The sequence below is a fragment of the Odontesthes bonariensis genome, chromosome 24, assembly GCF_027942865.1.
Source record: "Odontesthes bonariensis isolate fOdoBon6 chromosome 24, fOdoBon6.hap1, whole genome shotgun sequence".
Lineage (NCBI taxonomy): Eukaryota > Metazoa > Chordata > Actinopteri > Atheriniformes > Atherinopsidae > Odontesthes > Odontesthes bonariensis.
Genome location: NC_134529.1, coordinates 18,730,179 through 18,756,363, shown reverse-complemented (window position 1 = coordinate 18,756,363; position 26,185 = coordinate 18,730,179). Strand labels below are relative to the sequence as shown.

Genomic DNA, 26,185 nt, shown 5'->3' with positions numbered 1-26,185 from the left:
ACATATAAAAAAATCCAAACAAGGATATTGTAATGTGCTTGACGTGGGAGGAGACCTAAAAAGGACAAAATGGAAAAGAATAGAATAGAATAGTTCAAATTTAATATAGCACACATCTAAGCTCTCCCCATACACTTAAAGGGAAGCAAGCATTAGAGGCAGCAGATTAATATTCGAACACGGATAGAGGCTCAGAAAAAAAAAAGCCAAGGATTAAACACGATATAAGTAAACTTTAAACAATTTGTTGCATCAATGCATTTCAGAAATAGATGACAAATTAAAACAATTGTGGGGAGACCATTAACGGCTGCAAGTAGATCAATTTTGTGGGAAAACTAAACCATGGTCTGAATGAACATCAGTCATGCTTCACAGAAAATTGGTAAGAGAAAGACGAAGCGCACCTCGAGCTCTCAAAATGGAAAATTAATAACTTATTTGAGTATCTGACAGCCTTCAGCCCTTCCCACACAGACAACCCGCTGGTGAATTATTCAACCAGTTGAATGGCCTTGATGGAGCCCAGACTCTGCTTCAGCAAAGTTTAATATGTGTGATGTTCACACTTACGCACATGCCCAATGTTTGCTGGATCACATGTGTGGTGACGTGCGCCTGGATTTAAAGGTGCTCAGTGTTTGCGTGTGCAAACAGTGGTACGGCTATGAATAATTTCCCCATTTCAAGCATTTTTGCTCACACAGATGCTTGACAAAGTCAAGAAATCTACATGAAAAACAGAGAGTGTGGAGGAGAGGAGACAGAATGATACGGAGCCCTTAATTGCTTGAAATTTGCATAAATCCCGGCAGAGTAAAGGAGAGGTGGAAGCTTTAGCCAGGCTGGAGATGCTATTTTTCAAAATGCAATCTGTTACAGATCACTGATTACCTGATTGAAATTGTAATCTGCAACATAATCTTCTACATTATTCACACTCAGTAATATAATCTAATTACTGAGTCTTCCAAACTTGATAGACGCAATTAAATGATCGGTGTATTAAAATTTACAGCTTATAATTTGATAACACTATTAATGTCATTATCTCCGACCTTAATGAGCCTGTCTTTAAAAAAAAATGCTCCGGCTGCTTTTTAAAGGTCTGTTGAATGCTGGATTTGTTGTTTTCACAACGGACAGCGAGATTAGTCACCTTAGTAAGTTAGCACCTGAAAGGCGTGGACGCAGTGGGTTTTTGCACTTGGTTCCGTTGCATTTATGTGGATATGGACGTTTCTCTTGGGGAGAAGTGAATTTAAATGAATCCCACAGTGATTTACTAAACTTTGCGCCAATCGCACCACTATAGACTGCCAAATAAAAGCACGTCTTAAGTTTTGCGGCTGACATTGTTGCTGCTAAGCTGATGAGTCACAGAGAGAGAGAGAGAGAGAGAGAGAGAGGGAAGGAGGACATTATCCAATCATGTAAATTCATCCGGAATGCCAGAAGAACAGACATCATGAGAACAAGCTATTGATTTCCATGCTCCTAGCTGAAGTCACATACTCAAAGATGACCTGGAATCTCTGGAATCGGACATATTTTCGCAGTTCTTCATGTTTTGTTCTGCGCTTTATGCTTTGATTTGTTTGGTCTCAATGCACATCCTATGAACTCTACAGGAAGGCAAGCAGTCGCATGCCAGCAGGAAGTGGTGGGTCGGCTCCCTGGACCCACCAAAGTGTCCTTGGGCAAGACACTGAACGTTGCCCACCGATGCGTTCAATCGGTGTGTGAATGTGTGTAATAGAGAAAAAAAGTGTAAAAGCGCTTTGAGTCGTCAACTAGAGATGTGCCATATAAATGCAGTCCATTTACCCTGAATGCAGAGGAATACAGCGTTACTAAATGGTGTGGCTTCTGATTTTTGTAAACAGATGTGAGTCCTGGAGGCCCATGGGTGGCAAGCATGAGCATACGTTCAGTGATGCTTTGGAACGTTTGCTCCTGTTAGCACGTAACTGCAACGCAACTTGTGGACCAGAGTGCCGGGAGAGTTGAGTTACACACTTAATGCATGAACTTGAACACCCAGAGAACACCTATTCAGAAGTGGTAATCTGGTAAATACCTACGGTCCAGCTATTCTTAAAGGGATAGTTCGCCTCTTTTGACATGAAGCTGTATGACATCCCATAATAGCAATATTATTTCTGAACATATATTACTACGGGCTGTGTAAACTGTGCAGACCGAAGTGCAGACCGAGCAGTCCCCTGCTTCCGAGCAGTAAACACCGTAACAGGTGCAGCTATCGCTAGGTGGCAGCACGCATTGATATGAAGGGAGGCACAAATAGCGCCAAGCGATGTGAGGTCTGACTTTTTCTGGAGGGAGGATTTTGTGATGCAAATGTATTACTGTTTTGAACGCATATTGTTTTGAGAAGCAAGACGCTTTATTTTCGTGACCCTAGCAAACTAGCCGGACTAACTTCGTCAATGCCAAAACGAGGCCGGTGTTATGCCGAAAAGTGCATGCCTGCCGAGAAATGCATCCCCTGCTGGTCCCCTGCTTTAAAGAGAGAATGGAATGATATAACTACATTATCGTTTGTTTACCTGAATGAATTAACATATGCGAATTTCAATAAGTTAAAATTCTGGGGGGGACTGTGTGTCTGGCCTGGTTGGCAGTTTGGGGGACTTGTGGGTGGAGCTGTCTTGCGGTGTTGGGCGTGGTCTCTTGGTGGGCATAGGGGGGTGGTCGCTGGCTCTGGGTCGGGTGGCCACGCCGCTCTGGCGTGGGGTGTAGTGCTGGGCCTGGGCCCTGGTGTCTGGGCGCTGCCTTGCGCCCCGGGAGGTGCCCTGCCTGTGCCCGGGGGGGTCTGGTTGCCCTGGGCACGCCGCCGTGAAGGTGGGTCGGTGCGGGTCCTGGTGTCGGGCTGGTTGCTCTGGGGTCTCTGATGTGCCTGCAGGCTGTTCTTTGTTAGGGTGGGGTGGCGTGCGGTGAGGTGTGGCGGTGCTTCTCCCCTGTTGGGGGCGGCTTGAGTGGGCCTGGGTGATGGTGGGTCTCAGGCCCGGGCTGTTATGACTGGAATGATTGTGTGGTTTGTTTGTTGTTTATTTGTTTGTTGTGTTCTGTTTTGTTTGTTTTGTTTTGTTCTTTTCTTTATTTGTAAGGGCCGTCTGGGGTGGGGCGGGTGGGTGCCTTCGGGTTGCCAAGTGGCTCCCCGAATACGCTGCGGGCCCTGGACCTGGTGAACATCGACCCCTCCTGCTCTGTGGCGGATCCCAGGAAACAGGGGTGCCTATTGCAGCCATTCCTTGGTTGCCCTCTCCGGGGGAGCCTCTTTCCCCCGGTCTTCTAGATCCCCATACCCCTCTCCCTTCTGGCTCCTGTACACAGCACACATTCACACACGTAGGGTTTGAGGGCGGGTGTGTTCTGTGGGGGGCAGCGGATGGGTCCACGTAGGTGGTCCCCTTTGCTGCACTCTGCAGCCCCCCGCCCTTGTTTTAATTACACCTTAGACATTACTAATCATGAGACACACACACACAACCACACACAACCACACACACACACACACACACACATTAGGTTTTGGGGGGCGATAGCACTGAGTGGTATCTGGTGGGCGGGGCTCTTTGGGTATGTAGGCTGCCCGGAGGGCCACGCTCCCTGTTCCACAAGGTTGCTTGCCCCTCAATTTTAAATGCTCACTATTAGAAAATATCAAAGAGCCAGAGGGGGGAGGGGAGGGGTCTTCCCACACCCCTGTTGCCTGGTTGCTGCCTGGGGCGGGGGGGGCCAGGAGGAAGAGTTGTCCTACTGGTTCGGGGTCTGTGGTGGCTGGGGGGCTGCTGGCCCCTGGATGTGCCCGCTGCACCACACTCCAGCGGAGGTGGGGGATGGATGCATGTGCTGTGCGAGTGTTTGTGGATGTGTTTTATTTTTTTTCTTTATGTATGTATGTATTTATTTTATTATTATTATTATTTATTTATTTATTTTTTTTCTCATATGATTTATAAGAGGGTGTGATTTATATGGGGTGACTGGGTCTGGGTCTGGGTCCTGCTGTCCTCTGGCCTGCTTGTGCTGTTCCTGATGGGGGGGGCATTGCTTCTCCCCGCTGCTCGCGGCCTCACCCACCTGTGGGCACGTCTTGACTCCCGGGGTGGTTGGGCGGGGCCCCTGCCGGGGGGTTTTGGCTCGCAAGGGCCGGTTCCGGCGCGCGGCCCATGTCTGGGTGGCGGGGACCTGGCGGGGCTGGTAGGCTGCCACCTCTGGTCACCGGGGGGGGCTCTGCTGCTTGTGTTTTTTTGTTTGTGTGTTTGTTCTCTGCTTGTCTGCCTACAGGTGCTCCTGGTGCTTCTAAGGTTGGATTCCCCACAAAAGCCGTGAATCGTCTTCAGTTTTGTTTTTACAGGTGTAGCAGTTGGTTGTCGGATTTTTCATTGTTTTTTATGTTTGTCTCTTCATGTTTCTGTTCTTTTTTTCTCTTCTTCGCTTTCCCTCTCTCTCTGTCCCCCGGTCCGGTTCGGCACTATTATCATAATCATGTTAAATATTGTAACAAAAATAAATAAATAAAAATGAGGAGTTGATGGGTGTCAAGGGGAGCTTTACATTCATAAAGCTTCCCTTGGCATAGCAAATGTGTTTAGCATAAACGGTATTCAGATTAGAATTCTGCTGCCACAATGCTGGACAGGACAAAGGGGGAAAAAAATTTAAAAAACTAGCCGGACTACCTTTGTCAACGCCAAAACGAGGCTGGAACTCGGCTCACAGGACTCAGCGGGGGGTAAGAAAATGTTCATAAATGATATTGCTAATATGGGATGTCATACAGCTTCATGTCAAAAGAGGCGAACTATCCCTTTAAAGAAGCTATCAGGAGAACACAGGAGAAGATTGTAATAGGGGATGATCTAACAAGGACTGGATGGAGTGGACATCCGCATGCACCTCTAATTTTTACAAAAGAGATACATAGATAGGATTTAAACCCTTAGAAATTACCTTATTTATGCAACTTATACAAGTTGGAAAAAAGAAGGAGGAGCCTTGGAAATTAAGCAAGGAGGAGCGCATATTCCACAGAGAGAATATCAGGAGAATTCCCAACGGATCAGTCAGTCTGCCCAGTTAAACTAATTTATTTTGGCCTAATAAATGCTTGCACTTTCCTGCTCTTGTTGTATTTTACACTATTAATTCTTTTAGCAGCCTACAAAATTTGCCTAGTCCAACAGCATAAAGTGATATAAATGAGGGAGAGTCGTGGAGGCAGCCATCTTTCAGCCTAAGTGGCTTCCCACGGAGGGAAGTGCTTTTTTATCACAACAGATGCCTGTAGATGACTACAGCTGTGAGCTATTAGCTGGTGAACACAATCAAACCACAGCCTGATGCCTTGCCAAGTCCTTTTTTAAAATTTGATAACTGAAGCACAAAAAAAAAATCAATATCTTTGAAGGTATATCCACCGGGCCCCGTTAAAAAGAAAGAAAAAAAAAGTCAGCACATAGTTCACAAAAATGTTGTTCTCTTTCTCAGATATTTCTCCTCAAGATTTGCGAGTGTTAGATTAAGTGCATATCTGCTATTATACCAAGTTTTGCTGTGTTTTGCAGCATTTGTCACCGACACAAACACAGAAAAAAGACGAAAGGAAATTATCAAGATAGAAAGTACAAGGCCCAAGAGGGCCATAAGCTACCTTGCTAAGACTCTTTGGCTATTGTACCCTGTGCACACAACATGGAGGCTCCTGTAGTCTTTAGTGAGGTGTAAATTAAAAGCTAGAAAGGACGGTTATACTTTGAAATCCCTGCTTTAGGAATGTTTAAATACCAACTTGAGTTTCAAGAGAAAATATGTGAAAGATGAGGCGCAGCTGGCAGCTAATCCAAAATGATCAGGGAATATACCGAAGAATCAAACTTTTTTGGTTTAGTGCTTTAAAGAACTGGGTTGTTGGAACACTAACTAACGAAAATGTCTGAAAAATATAAATGAGTGAAATCGAAGGAGGATTTACACGTATACTACCTCAAAACATAATCCATCTTTCCAATCTTGGTTGTTTTTAGCTTTGAGTGTGCTAATTGTGATCGCTGAATCCTCAACATGCTTTGCATCAATCAAATCACAGTCATCTCAGCTTTCCAACAGAGTGCCGCATGGACTCCCATTGTATGTTGTGTGCCCAGCAAAGTTGTGTTCAAAACAGCTGACGGCAAACGTCCAGCATGTTATGTGTGCAGTCCGATCCTTAACCATTACAGAACACATTTAACATAAATCAAATAAAATTTAAGAGTGAGGACGGAGTTCTTAATTCTTACAGACCCTATATACAATTTACTAAAATTTGAGCGGAAGAGCTAATCTTGAATATCTTAACCCATCGGTTAATCAAGGTTTATGCATATATGTCCTGTGTTGTCACAAAAAACAAGCTTGTTTTTTGTGACAACAAGCTTGTTTTTTGCGTATGTGCTGTTGGGGAATTACAGGCTCCTGAATATCAACAGGTCTGCTTCACTGATTCGCACTGCTCCTGGGTGACTGCTTTGACCATTTCGAGCTAACCTGGTTGCACCTTAGTTTGTAGATAAACACGGTTTCAGAACCTCGCTCACAGAACTGAACATTCCCATCAGCCAAACTTGACTGCACACAAATTGGCCTGTTTTAGTAAATAAAGGCCCTTTCCTCATCCCAAGTTTTGGGTTAGGGAGAGTCCGCAATGCAGGATAGGTGCAAAGGTAAACTGAGCTCTAAACAGTGTAGTGAATGCAAAATAATACACTAAAATCCCACATAACAGTTCAAAGTGGGGTTTTGCATCCTTACCCTGACTGCTAATTATCACTCATGAACATCCTCCAGTTCACTGAGGAGCTACTCTGATTAATGACACACCATTAGGTTGGATAATGGCTGTTGGAAATGTGAAAAAGTAATAAATCATACCGCCAGCGGTGAGAGATAAAGTAAACACGAATCTTCCAAGAGGTTTGGACTTAAAGGGAAGAATAAATAAAAAAGGTTCCCCTTCTGCACATGAAGTTTTTCACGGCTGAGAGCGAAGTAGGTTTTCATCTCTGCTAAGTGAAGCAGCAATCAGTTCTTCCTCCTTCAAATGAGCCTCGCCTAGGCTTTAACTATAACCCAAAGGCTTACGTCTGACTCCAACAGAAAGTGGCTGAGATTCTACTTATCACATTAAAATTGTAGGTTTTTGAACAGCAATGAATCACGGCCAGCACCACAACCTCCCTGAGTGGCACGAGATCAAATTGCAATAAGTGCAATTCCATTCACACAGAAATACAAAGGAAACATAGGGGGAAAAAAAACTCTTATATAACCGAAACATGCTTTAAACAAGGACACATGCCTTATCTATTCCCTGCGCGTTTCCTGCAAAACAGCTGCCCAGCAAACGCAAGCAAAAAGGAGCAGAAAGGTCTGGTGTGATATTCCCTGAGCAGTGCTCGCCACGGTTAGTGTAGCAGCTCAGGCGATGAGAGCTCAGAGTTGCTGTAAGTCACACAGGCTTGGGGAAAAGTCTGAGTACTGGCTGATATGTAATCCATCATCACTCACCGGTGGGTAGCTTGACACTAATGGGGGGGGGGTGGGCTACACAACATTTAAGGAACACAGAGGCCTTTTCCCTATGGTTCATATGGACTGACATCTGCAGTAAGGAGGCAGGAACAAGGACACGTGTGCATATTTACCCAAAGTGCACGCATGTTTTTGCATGTATAGAAGAGGCGTAGCTGAATATTTGAAAGCAGAATGCAACTTGACAACTTTAAAATAAACTTCAGCCTCATTCAAAATTGGGTCTCATTTTTCCTCCATGCGCTTTAGTTGAGCACGTAAGTAGAAGGACATGCAACTCCTCTGGGCGAGCCTGCTGGAGCAGATTGTACTGTACAGTCTGTGCACATAAAGTGAGTACGAGTCCTTGCAATCCTTCTTTATGACTGAGGAAGTGTCAAGCATTTATTTGGTCCTTCTGGTAAGTCTTTCGTCCTTTTTTTTTTGGTCTGAAAGTTTCCCCTCGATGATCAGTGGACGGCAGTGGTGCAAAGACTCAATAAAAGTACTCCATTACGAGCAAAAGTCCATTCAAAATCCTCAATCAAAGCAAAAGTGAGCTTTTACCGGTAATATGTGCTCAGAAGAATGAAAAATAAAAGCACTTAGTGCAGTACACTGAGTGCCGCTGACATGGCCCCAACGGCCCTTTCCATTTTATTACCCTAAATTCCAATTTAAAAGCCTGCATTTACAAAATGACTCAAATATTAGAAGGCCAGCACAAACAAACAATGCCTAGTTGCTAAGATTGCCTGGTTAAAAAAAAGCATTGACTTTCAGGCTGAAATCAATATAATGTTAACCTCTACACACCCAATTCTCTCCAGTTACCCAGAGAGTAATATTGTTAACATGTAATATCACAAATTTGATTGAATGTGGATAGCATATCATTTAGAACTGGGGACTTGTGATCTTTGCATGTATACCTGGAATAATATGCATTCCCTTCATTGTAGTTGCAGTTTGTCAACTGTCACTGTGTATCCTGGGTCAGGGCGACAGGGGAAGTGTGTGTGTGTGTGTGTGTCCCCCCCCCGACCAAATGTTATTGTTGCTACTGCCTGTTGACTTTGACAGGCTTGCTGAAACCAGCAGGGGGATACAGAGTTGGATGTCCTTTCAAGTTTCTGGTGGGAATTTTCTCTCAGTGTCTGAAACGTGTACCTGTGTTGCAGGTGATTTAAAGCTATTTGGCTGCAATTTTCAGGCTAATATCATGTTAATTTAACGTTTGAGAAGTTTTACAGCCAAGTTTGAAGGATTTCAGAGGAATAAAACAAACGCAACATCCTTAAAATGCATGACTTAGTTTTTATTTATGCTTGCTAAAATGAATGTGAATGAAAATAAGAAAAACCGTGTGAAGCAAAGCCCTGGAGCTGTCCATCTTTTCAGCGCCACGGTGGGGAGAAAGTTATGGCTGCTGTATTCGGATTGGTTTTCACTTATCATTCTTTTTTTTTTTTCAACAAATCATTCCGAAAGTGATCCCAGTGATATTGTTTCTCTGCTATCAATGTTTTCGTTGTTGTGGTGTGTTGCACCGTCCATTTGACTTGTAACGCTGGTGAGAACCATCTTTCAACATCTTTTCAAATGTTCTCTTTACGTCCTACTTTACCTTTTCAAAATGATATATCCTCAAACTTTCTTCTTCCACTCACCTCTTCTTTTACTGTAAAAATGTTTTCAAGATGTAATTAATTCAATTCATCATTACTATAAAGCTACCGTCACGGAAGTTCAATGCTGCATTTTTTCTTTTTTTTTTCCGTCAGAGTGGATGGAAGAGCTGTGACTCTGATTTTTATTCATGGTGCTGTAGCTTAGCAACGTTCAAGGGAAAAAAACAAACAAAACCTAATGTGACTCTTGTGTTGATTGAATTTGTGCAGTGATGATATACATTATCAAGACAAAATGTAAAAATAAATGAAATTGGAGCCCATGTGAATTGGGAAGCAGAAATGTGAAGAAAAAAAAACACGCAGGCCTGATTTGCTCTCACACCGATTTGAATAAACGTACACATTATAGCATTTAATCATAAACACAATATGTGCCATTAGCAGCTGCAGTTGATCAATTTGTAGCTAGATTTAACAACATTATGACGTATAATGCATGTGTGTCCAAGTGAAGGGTCATAAGATCCTCCCACAAACTAAGACTATATTTTAAAATTTTTACGGCTAAACGTTTTAGCTTACGTGTTTGTGGAGTAAAGAACAATATCAGCAAAATAAAATGAAGTGACCTTTAAAAGTAGAATAGATGCAGGAAAACCTGTTGGACAAAGCTGTTGCCTGTCGTCGCTGTCTCTTTGTGTTGTGTTTTGAATTAACGTACAAGAGTGCCGTTAGAAAAATGTCACATTTGTACATGTAACGTTTTTTGCAAACAGCATGAGGAGCTGTGACGTATGTGGGAGTATTAAAGGGAAACAAAGCCTTGTGTTTGGATGGAAGCGGCAACATTTTTGTGGGAGATTAACCTTTGTGGCATCAGATGCTTCAATGGCGATTCTTGATGGGGGGGAAAAAAACATTCATAATGAAGTCAAACAGATCTATACAGAATATAAAATGATACTCCTGATATATGAATGCTATAATGAGCCGCTGTATTGAATAATGTAAGGACACTCTGTATCCACGCACACACCATCCCTTATGCTGCAGTCGCTGCACCATCTGCATTACCATATCGTTATTAAAATGTAAGGATATTCTATGAATTTAAATCTACAATTGCTCATAATCAGCGTATATTCCTGAGTGCGACGAAAACCTGGCGATCCACAGATAGTTTTAGCTCAGTCCTTGACCGTGTTATGAATCATTCTGTCCGAGCCGTGTGCAGGCTTCCGTCTACAGGCTACATCCAGAATTCAGTGACCTTTTCTGCTGTGGATGTGATGCGGCTGATCAATTCAATATTGTTGCACAAAAATAAAGGCTATTAAAATTGTATCCCCAAATGCTGTGTGTGAGTCCTGCTGCAGTGCAAAAGATTGATTTGCTGACATTAGGTTGGAGTTAAGTTAATGCGAATCGCTATGATATAACAGCAGGCCTCAGGGGCCGACGTTGCAAGCCCTCTTGATGCAAAAAGGGAAATTAATTAAAAACAATGATGGTGTAATCTTGCTCATTACTTTTGTCCAGACAGTAGCTCTCTGTTCTGTCCGTTTGATGTATGTCAGAAAGCGAGGCGCTTCCTCGGGGGAACATTTGATCGGTTACATCAGGCAGGTGTCACGAAGGATGTGCGGAAGAGGAGGAGAGGAAGTCTGGATAAAAGATTCTTATGCATCTGGGCTGAAGAAGAACTTGATAACTCTCACTCTGACAGAGTGGGATCTAGGACAGAAGACCACTCCACATCTCTTTCTTCTGTCTATCTCTTTCCAGTCCCTCTCTCAAGCCTCTGGACCATGCCAAGTCAGTTAGACTAAGAACATTAGGGTGTCACAGCTTGGGATTTGGCTTTTGCAATTCTATTAAAGCGACGACTCTAAAGTCAGGCGCCTTCCCTTCCCTCCACCTCTCCTCCTGGCGTCGCCTCTGCCAGCCAACAGATGCAGGTTTTTACATATCAAAGCTGTTGACTTGCCAGAGTCGTTCCTTCACGCCTCTAATGCTCTTTGCTTCAGAGAACTGTACCTCGGCCCCTTGATCAAGTTACTAAACGCGGCTTTGCACATGGCTCACCACCAAAGGCAGGCGTCTCACGCTGGGACCTGGAAATGCAGGCGAGAAAAGCATCTCAGAGGGATTGGCTTGTGCTTACACACCGTAAGACAGGCCAAGAGAGAAAGAAAGAGGGGATGAGGCATACCGACAGGCATTTGGAGCAAACAACAAAAGAAGGGCCAGCTTGTGTTAATAAAGTAAATTCTCAAGCTGAGGTGGATGAACAAAGGTCTAATTATTTGGCAAATGTAGACAACAGCATGTGCTGACGTGCACAAAAGGTGGATGCATTTAATTGATATTTCCCGAGTGTGTCAACGCAATCTAACGGCTCAAGTGCCTTTTAAATTTGGGGCTTTGATGCCAGCTATTAATAAAAAACAAGAGTCTGGCAAACAAAAACCGGCTCTGAAGCAAAGAACACGGCAGAATGATTGATTTATCAATTCCAAAGCCTTAAAAAAGTCTCATCATTATATGTGCTGCTTTGAAGATGGAGAGCAGATCAAAGAGTTGTATGACATCAAGAACTGTAGCAAAAGAGAGGTGCTTTATCAAAAAAGTACTACATAACAAGTAATGATCGCGTTCTCAGAATGAACTGGATTGAAAGGGAGAGACATTTGATTATTTGCTGTGAATTTGTGTGCTTCACATAGTGTGTGCGTGTGTCTCAATCTATGATGCAACCAAATGCCATTGTAAATCTATGAGAAAAAAAAGAGAAAAAAGAATGGAATAAATGCATGAATATTTCTCAGCTGAAGCCTTTGGCACAAAGTCTCCCCCTGTTTGTTTCTTGAGGCATGTCTTCTCCATCCGAGCGTCACTAACAGCCATTCCCTGTATGTGTCCTCCGTCTAGTGCTGGCAATAAGGTGTCAGAGGAGGGAAAGCGTTCCTAAAAGCACAACTGATACTGACCTTAGCTCTGAGCTCTGAGACGGGGGTCATTCAAAGGTAGCCGACCTTTAAAAGAATCGCTCGCTTCTTCAAATTACTGTAAAAGGTTTGTTTCTCAACCTTTTACTATTTCGCTCTGGTTTGAAACGGGCATAAAAGTTTGTAATAAAGATTAAAAAAACCTCACAGCTTTGGAGCTCTAGTATTTGTAGAATGTTCAGAGGCTGATGAAGGTCACTGGGATGTATTGGCCAAAGGTCCTGTTCTTCCTCTATCCCTCAGAGATCATCTGTCATACCCAACTCAATATACTCTGCAGTGAGATTGATTTAGACTTCCAGGTCTTTTTTAAATTCCTGTTTGTTTCATCTTGCTTTCTCTCTCATCTTTATAATTAGTCTTTATCAAGCCTGACATTTCAACCAGACCGAGCTGTAACTTTGTCAAAGTTTGCCTGGCTTCTGTCCAAACCTTCCATACTCTCTTGTCCATCTGATGTCCACAGATCCATTGGTGGGTCCTGCCCCTGTCCTGCACCTGCAGGAACCAAATGCAGACTTGCAGCTCATTTATGATGAGCGTAGGAGCACAAACGTGGTGTATACTGGACTTCTTTCCTAAGTTAATTTACTTTGGCAAGACATTTGTCTTGAAATTTGTTCCATGAGCAGGGGTGGATGTTAGCAGAGTTAAAAAAAGCAACGCGTCTTCATCATCACGTACATAATCAGTGAATCGGTGCATCTAAAGTTTTGACTGCTACTGTATATGCAGTATGTAAATACATTCTTAAGGACAAATTAAATGCATCACCAATAATTGGCATTATGCCAACTGAGCCACCTGACATTAAACTGATAGTAAATGTTGGCTTGGATGCATACAAACTACTTTGCAAATAATCTAAGCCACTTGTCATGTCTTTCTACGTTGCTTCTACTGCGCCAGACGTTCTCGAGTTCTTTTAAGGTGGTGCTGAGCATTAGTTCTCCAGACTTTTTGAAAGTCTTTCCAAGTTTTCTTCGAGCTCTGTCTGCTTTTTCACTCATTTTCTGTTCAGTCCTTCTACCTGACCATTTTTCAGGAGAGATTAACCAGTGTTCAGTCCACACATAACAGGCAACTAACGAAAGAACCAATTTCAAATGGTATCTTCAGGCACTTTGTCACTGGCAGCCTGTCAAAAACACAGAACCCCCCCCCCCCCCCCCATTTCTTTACGATCACATAAAAAAGTCCTAAATATAAAACAGTTTGACAGACAGAAAAAAGGCATTTTTGGGCATAGAAGATGATTCCAAAGGAACGATTAGCTGAAAACTTGGCATAGCTCAGTATGGTGTGCAGTGTGTCCTTGAAAATTTGAGTAAACTGTGCAAGTGAAGGACAAAAGAAGTGTCAGGTTTAAAAAAAAAAAACTATTTGCAGCAGATGAACAGTATCCATCTACTGTTCCCTGAAGCCTCATCAGAAATGGTCTCCATCTAAGGGTGGGTGTCAAGAAGCCTTTCTTAAGCAAAACTGGGAGAAAAGGCTGAGCTATGCCAAATGACACAAGAAGTGGACTGAAAATCAGTGAGAGCCTGAGAGCGCAGACCATATAGCATTATCGAAGTAGTGTGGGATCATCTTGACAAAGAACGGAACAAAAGGCGGCCAACATTCAAAGAAGGGCTTTTGAGTGTCCTTTAAGAAGCCTGGAGAACTATTCCTGAAGACTACTCAAAGAAATGACCAAAAAAAAGCTTGTCTAAGAGGGCTCAGACTGTGTTGAAGAATGAAGGTGGTCATACCAAGAAATGACTTTAAAGCTCATTAGAATTGTTGAAACTTTGTTTTTGCCTTACATTTTGTATTTCCAGTAATGTTTACTCACGTTTCAAATGGCTTCACATATTTTCTGTCTTTCTGGTAACATGTAAAGAAATGAGAGGTGGCTCAAGACTTTTGCACAGTACATTCCAAATTGTGCCTTTTTGTAGTGACACCTAGCACAACCTTCAAAGTCATTTATTTCAGAGTTTCAGTGCATTTCAGTTTCTTTTGCGCTTAAACTTCATTTAATGTGTCTTGCGGATGGAATTTGACTCTTTTCCCAGGCAGATTAGATCAGACTATCTTAAAACAAGACCCAATGATTCTCTTTAGCCACAACCAAGACGTTTTTAATCTGTAGAAGGCCTAAATCTAACCCAGCTATAGGAAAGTGACGTGAACAGTGAGTTAAAACAAATGTAGATTGGAATAAAGTTTAAAAAGTACCGACAGAAGGTGAACACCACAGTAACAGTAATGGGTGTTGACTAACTCCACCTGCTCCTCCTTTTTGACCTCTTAATAATTCATTGTCCTGCATGCAATTTGTGTCCATGTACAAGAAAAAAAAGTGAAACTGTGATGTTCTATTTTAATAAGGCCATGTTTACGGGTGTTGTTGTGTCAATTATTCACTTGTCACTGATGTGCAGGAAGATGCAGCATGTGTTTTGGCACCATGAGCTGGGGGAAAAAAAAAATCAGCTTTTCATAAATACTGTGTAATTACCTCAGTTGACCAAAAAGCTTCTGGACAGCGCTTATTTGTCTTTCTTTTTTTTCCTCCCCCCGCTGTAATTGTGATGAAACAAATGCTGGCCAGAATGCAGTGTACGTCCCTGCCGCTTTATAAATGAAAGCTGGGGTACGGTGACCTACTGCTGCATGTGGCTGCAAACTGGTCTCTGGTGAGAGGGAGCGGGGAAAAGGGAAGCCACGTCATTCATTTTCCAACCATCGTTAAAATATGAAACAAGTGCAAATGCTCAGCATGAGGATGGAGTGTGAACATACGACAGCTGTTTGCCTCGTCTACTTATGGTCTTGCTAAAAAATACATAAGATGCGATTTGTTTATTGAATTTTGCATTCGGCAATTTGTTCTATCCCACCAGACCCGCCTTGCACGAAGCAGCAGATCCACACAGAGCTGCTAATTAATGAAGGGCATCTTGGAGTGTAAATCCTTTGTTTACTCTTATGTGTCAGCATTGGCGCATAGCAAAGCCACTAACCTTTGATATTGGCTGTCATCACGGCATAATCACTATCAATTCAGCCAAAAATATTCAACAACACAGCCATCTTCAAAGCACATCGGAACTTCATTAATTCCTTCAACACAGCGATGTGGTGAACATCTAGGCTGAAACGTGAATGCCATAGCAAAGGGTACTTAAAAAAACTCTTGAAAAAAAATTTGAGGGGGAAATTATGTGCTAATCCTCGTCGGCGAAAACAGAAGCGGGGCAGCTCTCGTTCCTCTTCAAACAAAATGTTTGGAGTGGCCGTGTCAAGTTCATCTTGAATCGAAAACAACAGTTAAACTGTGGCCTTAAATCTGTTTCATGATTCACACTTTAAAAGTTGTTTGTCTGCAGACCTGTGTGTTTGACGAGTCCAATCGTGAGGGCAAAAAAAAAAGAAGAAACAGAACACACGGAGCATGTTTAAGCGTCACATACTTCACAGCATCTTAGAAATGACATCCTGTCGCAATGGTTCCTTTTTTTTTTATGAGGAAAAAAACTGTGCAAGTGGAAACGGAAGAATGTATGGATAAGCTGCTGTAAGTAGGCCAAGAGGAAACAATGCAAGCTATGAGATTCAGTTTTTCTCATTCCTATAATCGCTTGCCAGAGAATGGTAAGCACCCTACATGGATCGCTTTCATTCCCTTTCTCGCCATCTTTTCGTTCCCTCTTTGGCCGAGAAAAACATCCCCAGTGGCGTGCGAGAGTGACACTGCTTTTGGATCCCCGGTGTTCATTCAAAAAATTCTTTTCAAATGTCCACAAAATGAACACAAAATGAATACCAGTGGGAATAAATTAGCTGCTCGCTAATTAGCCGTTAAGCCATCTTTGAATGTCACCGATTAGAGGAGGGGAAAGACTTTTTCAATGAGCAGCAGAGGTGGGGGGTCTGAGGCCTGGGGATATGGCATGCTGTCTGTGGGTATGCGCGCACACACATGAAAAAAACACACGCACAACAAACACACAGAGAGATCCTAACAAGTGTGGACATGAGTATCTCGAGCTTTGTGCCTCTGTTAACATTAGTTCTGCTCTCTTCACACTCGGCAGATAAAGTCCTCTTTAGTGTAAGAGGTGGAGTCGGAGCTGTTGCCTCTCAGACCTGATGTGGGTACCAGGGGAGTGGACTCATTTCAGAATGAAATTGGATGGGTGTGAAAGGAAAGACATGGGCGAATGTTCCATTCCACTGGGACCACAACCCGTAAAGATTAATTACACCAAGCATAAAGAAAATGCATCACTTTAACAAAAGCTCACCGTATGCAGAAAAAACACTTTAAATCACTGCAACAAGCTGTTTGGCAAAACGCATTGACACCCGAATTCAAACACATATAGAGTATACCTACGGTCTGTCTACTCACATTGTACGATGAGCTCCACCACGGCCTCCCGAGGCTTCACGTTGAACCCATTATACTGGCTGGTCTGGCAGCGGTAGGAGCCTGTCATCTCTCTGGATACATTAACAATCCGCAGCACGCCGTCGTAGCTCTCCATCTGCATGCTGCCGTCCGGCATGGGTGCCTCCTTATCCGCTCGCGACCACAGGATGATGGGCTTAGGCTTTCCTGAAACAAGGCACTCCAGTTCCACTGTGTCACCCTCGCGGGCCACCAGGGGGGACTTGCCCCGGGGGATTGTCAGGTTTGGGGGAACTAAGAAAGAGAAAAACAAAGGAGGGACTGATATGGGGCTCTAGAAAGTCAGCAGGCGGGATAAGAGGAAATGATCGACTCAGGGGAGAGGAGGCGAAAGATGTATGGAAGGGGAAGCGGATGAGCATCCAAGTTGCAATGGCCACGAAGCAGAGTCTTAGTAACACACACAGCTTGTATGGGAGGATCATGCGGACATTAGCAGCAGTAATGGCCAACAGCAGGGACCAGACACTTTCAGCATATGTGCAATGTAAAACCATCATGGAGGGCAGCGGTGAGTTCAGTGTTATCAAGCAATGGCAAACAATGAACTATGTTATGGAGAGCTGACAAGCAGATGCAAATAATCAATGATCCCAACAATCCAACCCCAGCAAAACAAGTTCATGTGTTGGAGAGCTAAGGGAATTTAACTCAGGCACTAAACCAAAAGTCCCATTTGCCTGCATTCCCGTCATATCTGAAGAAGCATGAAGATTAGGCAAATTAATCCAACAGAGGATTACACTGAGTCTGAGACACAGTGTTCACAAACAAGGAGTCAATGTACTTATTGTACTTAACACAACTGTACCCGTCCATGACTGATGTTCAAGTGGATTTAATAACCAGATGCAACATGAATGTGCAGAGATGAAAAAGAAGACTAAAGCTAGAAAAACTCTAAAGTAACAATTATCCGCTGCATGTTCTGAGGCAACTCACTTCAGTTTGGTGTAGCAACAATGAATGAAAAAGCTTACTAGCAAACCAAAGAAATGATACATTTTTTTGTGAACGAACTCTGATCTCTTTGTTGCCAAGAGAAGAGAAGATTACTACCACGCACCAGTTTATACAGCTTAGCTGAAATAAAAAACATGGGGCAATAGGTTTAGCTTGCTGGTGGCAGGAGGAACAAGCCTGGCCACACGGTGGAGACAAGTGTCATCTCAATTTTTCCCATCCCATTTGGAAAGCTCGACAAGCTAACAATGAATCTTAACAGTTTTTTGTCATGATATGAGAGATATAATTTCTAAAAAAAGTCCCTTTTTCTGTGCTTGGGAGCATATATAAGAGTGTTTTAGGCACGACCAAATGATAAACGCTGGTGCTTAGTTCGTGGCTGCATACTGTAGGCTTGAAAATATCTTATTTACTGAGCTGTTCGGGGGATTTCAGCATTACATTTCCACCTCACTGAAGAAATATCCAGTCTCGCTATCCTTATCTCCACCCAAGTGCAAATTCAAATCATGCCACTGTCATTGCACCTCAGAAGTAGGAAGCTAAAACTCTTTCCTCTAGCTTTTTGCTTTGCCATCAACAACAAACTCTCATCACAAGTTATACATATATGCTATCGATGGGGTGTTTAATGTTTTATATCTCAACTAGGAAATCCGACCTCAAAATGGTCCTCTTTGATTCCACAGAAAAATAGCCCATATAAGCGACAGCTCTTTACGTTAGCAAATATAGAAAACTTCAACCAAACGAAGAGGAATGAAGCCCATTGGTGATGGAAGAATTACATAAATTATGACTGGAATATCAGCGGCCAATACTTTTCCTTTTGCGTTTGTGGTCTGGTGTTTCCCTTAACCCTGGCCAGTTAAACATGTGATTTGCAATGAGATTGAGCATAAAAGAGGGATCCTTATCTATTGTCCTTGGCTGAACTATAGATAAAGGAAATAAAAAAAAATTAGGGGGAAAAAAAATGCACAGAAAAGTATTTTTCTAACAGCTGGTGAGCGATAGTCTGATGATAGCTTTGTTGTGTGTGCTTCTGTGAGCTTGCAGTCTAGGCAGTGTGTGCTGTCTTATGCAGTGATAAACATTTTTAAAGGGTTATTGAGAGGGTCATTGAGCCTAACTTGAGAGTAAATTTACATTTGCATGGTAGCTTGAAGCTGTAGGACTGAGTTCAATTAAGGCACACCCCACAGAAGAGAGGGATGGAGTCCTGTGGGTCACTGTGTCATGAAACAAGTTGCGACGAACAGAGCTGCACATTCAAGGTTGAACATGGAACAGTTGTAGTATATTCTGTGGTGTTTTGACCGAAACCTGCCACAAACATTTCATTGACACCTTACAAAATTGTATTAACTAAAAAAAAAAAAAAAGTATAAAATCTCTCCTTCACCATCTTAGTACTTACACACGGGACGCCTACTGCTTGCTTATAATGCAACTTCAACGGCACTGAAGTTCTTGTAGCGGCAAGTTTTACATCTGATCCATCTGTTGGTCACAGCTGCTTGATTGTTCTTGTATTATCCAACAGTGCAATGCCTAGAAAATGACTTTTTTTTTTTGTCATAAGATATTTCTGCCTGAGAGCTACCTTGTAATATGCCATCAACAGCAGCAGCATTGCAATTACAATCAACAGGAAAAGTCTTGTTACTTTCACTGTCACATCAGCGTAATGTTCACACTGATACTGCACTCTCATCAAAAAAACTCCTTCTCAATATGTCCTCAGCTATTTACATCATTTCGACATTCATGCCTGCATCATTTCTCTCACTTGCCACAACTTTTCACTTCCCAGCCCCACCGACCACATCCAGCATCAGATAATTACAACACCAGCCTCCCAAAGCTGATGAAACATCAATGCAGACCTTATAAATGTGCGCCTGGCCTTATGTCATAGAGATTTTAGAGCTTTGCTGACAATCAGTAATAATCATAAAGGTCATTTCAATAATGTAAAAAAAGAAGAAGAAGTAGTTCAAGTCCTAAGTAAAGGACACATTTGCTGGTTTCCTTGAGTGTGTCTCGGTGTGTGTGTGTGTGTTCATGTGCATTGAGTTTGGAGGGCAGGAAATTTAGCAGGTTGGATCAGACAGTCTGGTTTCTCATCAAGCACGCTGGCCAAGTAAATTTGTTTAATTAGTAAACCTGGCACACTGCACCAGCTCCTAGAGTGCCGTGTACGTGTATTTGTGTGTGCTTGTGTTTTTGTGCGCGTCCAAACCATCAGCAGACTCCAAGACTATTTCGTAGCGCTGCTCCCAAAAATAGTTTACAGCCAGCATTTTGTGCTGTGATAATCTCCACAGCAATGATGAAACTCTGTTGTGCTTCCCTGATCATTTTTGAATCACTGTCATTCTGTCCAAACAAGAATGGAATAGAATGGAATCAAGCCATATTGAAGTTTTATGGTGATGAAGTCAACAGCAATCTCAGGAAAACGAAGCAGACACCGGCTATAAGTCTTTGGGGCCAATTTTGTGTTTGGGTGAAACTAAAAACTAAATATGTTTCCCTCGTGTTAGTGTTCCAACTCTCTTTTGCCCAAGAGGAACTCAACATGCACTCCGATCTTCTACAGTTGGAAATTCTTATTAATCACCTACCCACCAAAAGGGAAATACAGTAATAACTTACACACTGACAGTAAAAGTACGTCATTACTGTTTCTTCAACAGGCTGTGGAAAGCACAAGAGGTAGGTAAAAAAACTGAGTTAAGTTAAAAAAAATCCCCTCATATTATTCATAGAACTTGTTTTTTTAAAGTTCAACAAGAACAATCCTGCAATTAGAAACAAGCTGCCATGTCTGATGTTTTTAGCCACTTGGGGGTAGTAGAAGCAAAGAGTCAGCAACTTCTAACATAATGTGGCAAGGGCATTAGCAAAATATGTAGATAAAGATTACAAAAAGCACAAAGCAAATTCAGCATTGTTCATTGTCCTAAAGTTAGCTAAGTTTAAAACATCGAGCTGATGTGAAAATGTTCAGGAGTTGGGTGATGCCTAAGTCAGCTGTTCTGCTATGAATCCAGAATTTACAGTTCTAATCATTGCACTGCCACAGATGAAAAGAAAACACTTAAAACTGAGGGTTTGGCATCAGAAGAGGAGCAAAGCTATCTTTGAGCCGGCCATGGCAATGGATATTCATTTCATTCAGATGTGTTTTTCTGATCCTTATTCGCACAGTGTCTCAATTATGGCAGCCAGGTGTCAAGTGTTGGCATGCCGCAAATTTCCTCCACATATCTTCCACATTTCCTCGGGTCCAAACGCCAACATGACAGGGGGGGGGGGGGGGGGGGGCAGCAAGCATCCGTTTGCGTGTTGAGGAGAGGTGCATTCACTCACTTGCCATCATTAAACCTGGCCTCACCACTGCCCCGCTCAGACAGACAATAACAGTTGCCTGCCTACTGGTTTTGGCAGCACAAATAATGGTTATCAGCTGCTACTGTCTCCCACCTTACCATCACAGAAAAACAAACAGGCACACATGCAGTCAGACAATCACTCACCCTCCTCTCATGCCTGCTCTGTATTTTGTCCATCCTGCTGTACTCTCTTTCCAAGTGACCGCCCCTCCCTTTTGCGTGGGAGACTGACCGCTGTGTGGCAGAGAGCCTGCTGCTGGTCTCCACTGTGTTCTCATCGTGCCAAAGCCCTCCAAATGCCAGTGATGCCTGCGGGGCACGCCCGCTGTGTGCGTATGCTTGTGCAGCGCGCGTCTATGTGGTTTTATGTCTTTGCATGCGCACGTTCGTGAGCGTTTCTCGTCTCGCCCACGGGTGACACCACGCTGTGATCCCGCCTCAGTTTCTCAATGGAATGCTTTTTGTTGATGTTGATGTTGACGCTGCGTCTATTTTTCTGGGACTGTGTGCACTTGAGTACTCTGTTCGCCTAAAAACCAAGACAGTGCCTACTGGTGTGGCCTCAGTACTGTCACACACCTCTGGGGCCTCAGCTGGAGCAATCCTCAGAGAGTGGAGGGGAACAGCTGGAGGCTTTCAGCGGGATACTGCGAAATAAGGTAATATCTGGCAATATGCATTTACTTGCAGCACAAGGATCCAGAGCTGTGTGCAGAAATGTCTTTGAGTATAAACGATCCCACTGTCCCCCTTTTTGAGTAAGCACACCATGACATCACTCCCCATCACCATGGCAACATAGCGTTCTCAACTACTGCAAGCCCTGCAGAGTGTGTGCCTGTATGTGAGAGACTGTGTGCTCAGACAGCTTGAAGCCAATGAGTTGGTCACAATGTGACAGGACTCTGTGTTCGTCTGAGCCTCGGACCTCTGGGGACGGGGTGCGGAGTCCGTCGGGCCCACCGTGGGCATGCTTGTGCAAGTGTGTGTGTGTCTGTGTGTCATCTACACTCAGAGTTGCTGAAGTGTGATAAATATCCGCAGATGTGTTAAAATTGGCTTAGTGCACTGATACACTGTTGGACACAATAGCTATATACGACTGTGTGTGCGTGTGTTTGAGCTCCATTAAATTCCCCTGCGATTTTATAACTTGGATTCTCTCAAGCTCCTCGTGAATTCATGTGACTCATATTGTAGAACAGCAGGCTTGCAATGCTCTCATGGGCTGCAGCTTGATTTGTTGCCATAATGCTCGCTGTAATGCTGCTCCACTGTTTTCTAACATCGGCCCAACCAGGCAGAGTAAAAGAAATCTGCTTCTTTATTTATGTTTAAAATGCATAAAAACGCACTTCCGGTGACGCGACTTTTTATTTGTGCGAGTCTGTGAGCGCCCCCCCCGGAAGGAAAAGAGTTTATGCACATCACTCATGGGGCTTGATGGTAGTTAATGAAGGAGGGGAGATGTTTCTTAGTCAAGTTTCTCTCTTAGATCTTCCCAGCTGGACACCGTGGTGATTTCCCAGATGGCCGCCTCCATAAAGTATGACTGCAGGTGCTGCAGTTGGTGCTGTAGTATTGTACAAAGGGCAGAGTGTGTTGAGTTACCTCGTCTCATTTACATATTTTATGGACTAAGTGAAAAGCGGTCACAACACATCTGCAGCTCGGACTGCAGTTGTGCTCGCTAACCTTTGATTTCCCCAAAGGTGTCCAAATAAACAAAGACAGCTTAAACACCAGTTTTTCTGTGCACTTCACACTCGCAGCTCCAGTATCTGGAGTCTACTTCGAAAGCATCACAGGTGTTGTGCAGACATATGCTGCCAGGAGGTTGTATACATCATCCTGGAAGTGGCGTGGCTGTCATCGACTGTTGGCATATGACCGATTTCTCGGGACAGCATCCCAGCTGTGGGACAGCTGTTAAGGCCCTTCATCCCTATTCGCAGCTCACTAAGCTTGTTTCCGGACCTTCATTGGCTTATTGCACACATCTGTTCTTTGTGAGACGTTAACAACCTCACTTTGAAACTCGGAGATGGAGTGGACCATGGTTTCAATCTAGATGGATTCCGTGGGTTATGACGCATTCCAGCAAACACAAACCCTGCCTAATACACAATTCACTCGCATTTTAAGAGTGGGGGGCAGTGTCTAATGGTAAGGAACACTTTAAAAATGAACTTGTCTTCTTAAAACCAGCGGTAAAAGCATGCTTGTTTATCCAAATATATTACCTACAAAAAAAACTTCTTGGACTTGCAGTGATTAACTGAGCCCAACTAAAATAGTTTGAGGGGCTGTACACTGGAAAAAATCAAAGTCTTACCAAGTATATTTGTCTCATTTCTAGTCAAAATATCTCATTACTCTAAGAGCTAATCTAAGAGCTCTTAGATCCAAGGACTCAGGTCAGCTGGTCCAGTCCAGAGTCCAGACTAAACAAGGAGAAGCAGCATTTAGCTGTTATGCTGCAAACAAGTGGAACAAACTGCCAGTGGAGATTAAACTTTCACCAAATGTAGACATTTTTAAATCCAGGTTAAAAACATTTCTTTTCTCATGTGTCTATGCATGAAATCTGCACGGTATCTTTTAACTTATCTTGCCTGTTGCTTGTTTTTAAGTTAATTTAAATGATTTTTATTTGTTTCTCTTTATATTCTTTTATGTATTTTAATGCTTCTTCTACGGTGGCCGACACGTGCAAACGTGCTGCAAACGCCGAAACAAATCCAACAGTAAAACGCTGCAAGAGAAAAATGCGGCAATAACAAAAACGACCGGAGCACACGTGCTGCAAACTTCAAAACACATGCAAGACAGAAACGCTGCAAACATCAAAACACATGCAAGACAGAAACGCTGCAAACCCCAAAACACATGCAAGACAGAAACGCTGCAAACATCAAAACACATGCAAGACAGAAACGCTGCAAACATCAAAACACATGCAAGACAGAAACGCTGCAAACATCAAAACACATGCAAGACAGAAACGCTGCAAACATCAAAACACATGCAAGACAGAAACGCTGCAAACATCAAAACACATGCAAGACAGAAACGCTGCAAACATCAAAACACATGCAAGACAGAAACGCTGCAAACATCAAAACACATGCAAGAAGAAATGCGCTGCAAACTTCAAAACACAACGGAAGTTCGCCAGGCCACTAGGGGGTCTCGACCTGTTGGATAGGGGATCGACTATGGGAGATCTACCATATTAATGAAAGAGAAGAAAGTCAAAAGGTACGTTGTCATTTATGTCTTTTTTAAACACTTGGCCGTAATCTTTTACTTTATTATAGAAGAGCAGCGGAGTTATCTCTTTCATTAATATGGTAGATCTCCCATAGTCGATCCCTAATCTCACAGGTCGAGACCGCCTAGTGGCCTGGCAAACTTCCATTGTGTTTTGAAGTTTGCAGCGCGTTTTTTTCTTGCATGTGTTTTGATGTTTGCAGCGTTTCTGTCTTGCATGTGTTTTGATGTTTGCAGCGTTTCTGTCTTGCATGTGTTTTGATGTTTGCAGCGCGTGTGCTCCGGTCGTTTTTGTGATTGCCGCATTTTTCTCTTGCAGCATTTTACTGTTGGATTTGTTTCGCCGTTTGCAGCGCGTTTGCACGTGTCGGCCACCGTATTCTTCCACTCCCTGCTGCAATGCTTTTATTTTATGTAAAGCACTTTGAATTGTTTGTACATGAAATGTGCTATATAAATAAATTTGATTTGATTTGATTTGATTACACTTAATATAAGACACAACTGCCTAACAAGTACTATTTCAGCCAGATGTAGGGAATTGTTTGAAGACAATACATCTGGAATATCTTGTTAAATGAAAAAGTCTTGAAAACAAATTGTTTTGAGTCGGATTTCATATGAAACAAGCTTTTTTTGACATTTGAAGAGGTTTTTAAGCTAATTTCAAGATCACTCTTATCTCAAAAGTCCCAAATATCACATCTTATTTAAAAAAATCTTGACAAGCCGATTTTCACTAGTTCCATTGGCAGATTTTTTTGCTTATTTCAAGCAAAAACGTCTTGTATTTGTTGTTTTCTACTTATTTTTGGAGGGGGATTTTTTCCAGTGTAGGTTATCACACACTGCCAAAGCAGATCCAGGATAACAGAAGAGGTTAAAGCAACGTTAGCAGGTCAAAAGGGTTAAAATCAAACTCAAACAGTCTAAAGCTAAGCACATGGATGTAGCTCTTAATTCTGAAACGTGAAATCAGTGCAGAGCTCAACACCGCCGATGACACATAGTTGATGGCTTCAAAAGAAATTTGTCACTCTAGGGGACTGTCAATCCAAATGTGAACATTTCAGAACTGTGGCGCACATGCAGAAAATTCACATGCAAAACAACAAGGCTTGTTCAAGAAGTAACATAAATGAAACATAAAGGAAACCAATGCTGTCAACTTGAGGCTTGTCAGAGCCAGCCATCAGGAACAAGGTTCATCCTTCATTAGCATCACATTATTAACTGTATGTTAATGTAGTCAGGCCAAAGGCCAATGTTAATTATTATTATGCGAAAAGGGTATTTCTTTTTTAAGTGGAGTTGTGAGAAGTACTTAAAAGCAGTTGGTGTGCTAAGGGCTCCAAGTTTAGAGAATCATGGAGGAATTCTGTCATGAAGCTAAACTAACAGCTACTCACAACTGGGTCACAGAAGAGAGTTTTGCCATCTAAAACAACTCAAATGTAAAATGTTTCATGGCAGTTTTCAAGCAAATCCCATATTTTGTCATTTTACACAACATCAAGAATGAACTGTTGTCAAACAACCATGCCACAATTTGGAAAACAGTGATTTTATTTAAGGATGTCAAAGCTTGGCCTTCAACCAACCCCTCTGAGAATTAAAGCACAAGCAGGGATCGGACCCAGTCAAATCCATAACTCACTGAGCAAAGTGTGGACACACCCCTCCAACAGAAGAATATGTTGTCTGTGGGACCAAAAGAGTATGGACCCTGAACGTCCCGTTTCTCTATAATTCATGACACCGCACCGAGAACAAATTACATCTTTTTTACAGCTTTCAATAAAGTCCCGCGGAGATCTTTGAAGTGGGAACCAACGATGGGACGTGGCAGACACCATAACGGAA

General features: G+C 42.8%; 1 protein-coding gene across 1 annotated transcript in view; it reads right to left on the bottom strand.

Annotated features, from left to right (window-relative positions):
• Window positions 1-26,185, bottom strand: part of LOC142375370 (MAM domain-containing glycosylphosphatidylinositol anchor protein 2) — a 210,725-nt gene that overhangs the window by 52,993 nt on the left and 131,547 nt on the right. The window contains exon 9 of the mRNA XM_075459371.1: window positions 16,623-16,916. Within this exon, the coding sequence (XP_075315486.1) occupies window positions 16,623-16,916 (294 nt within the window). The remainder of the gene's footprint in view (window positions 1-16,622; window positions 16,917-26,185) is intronic.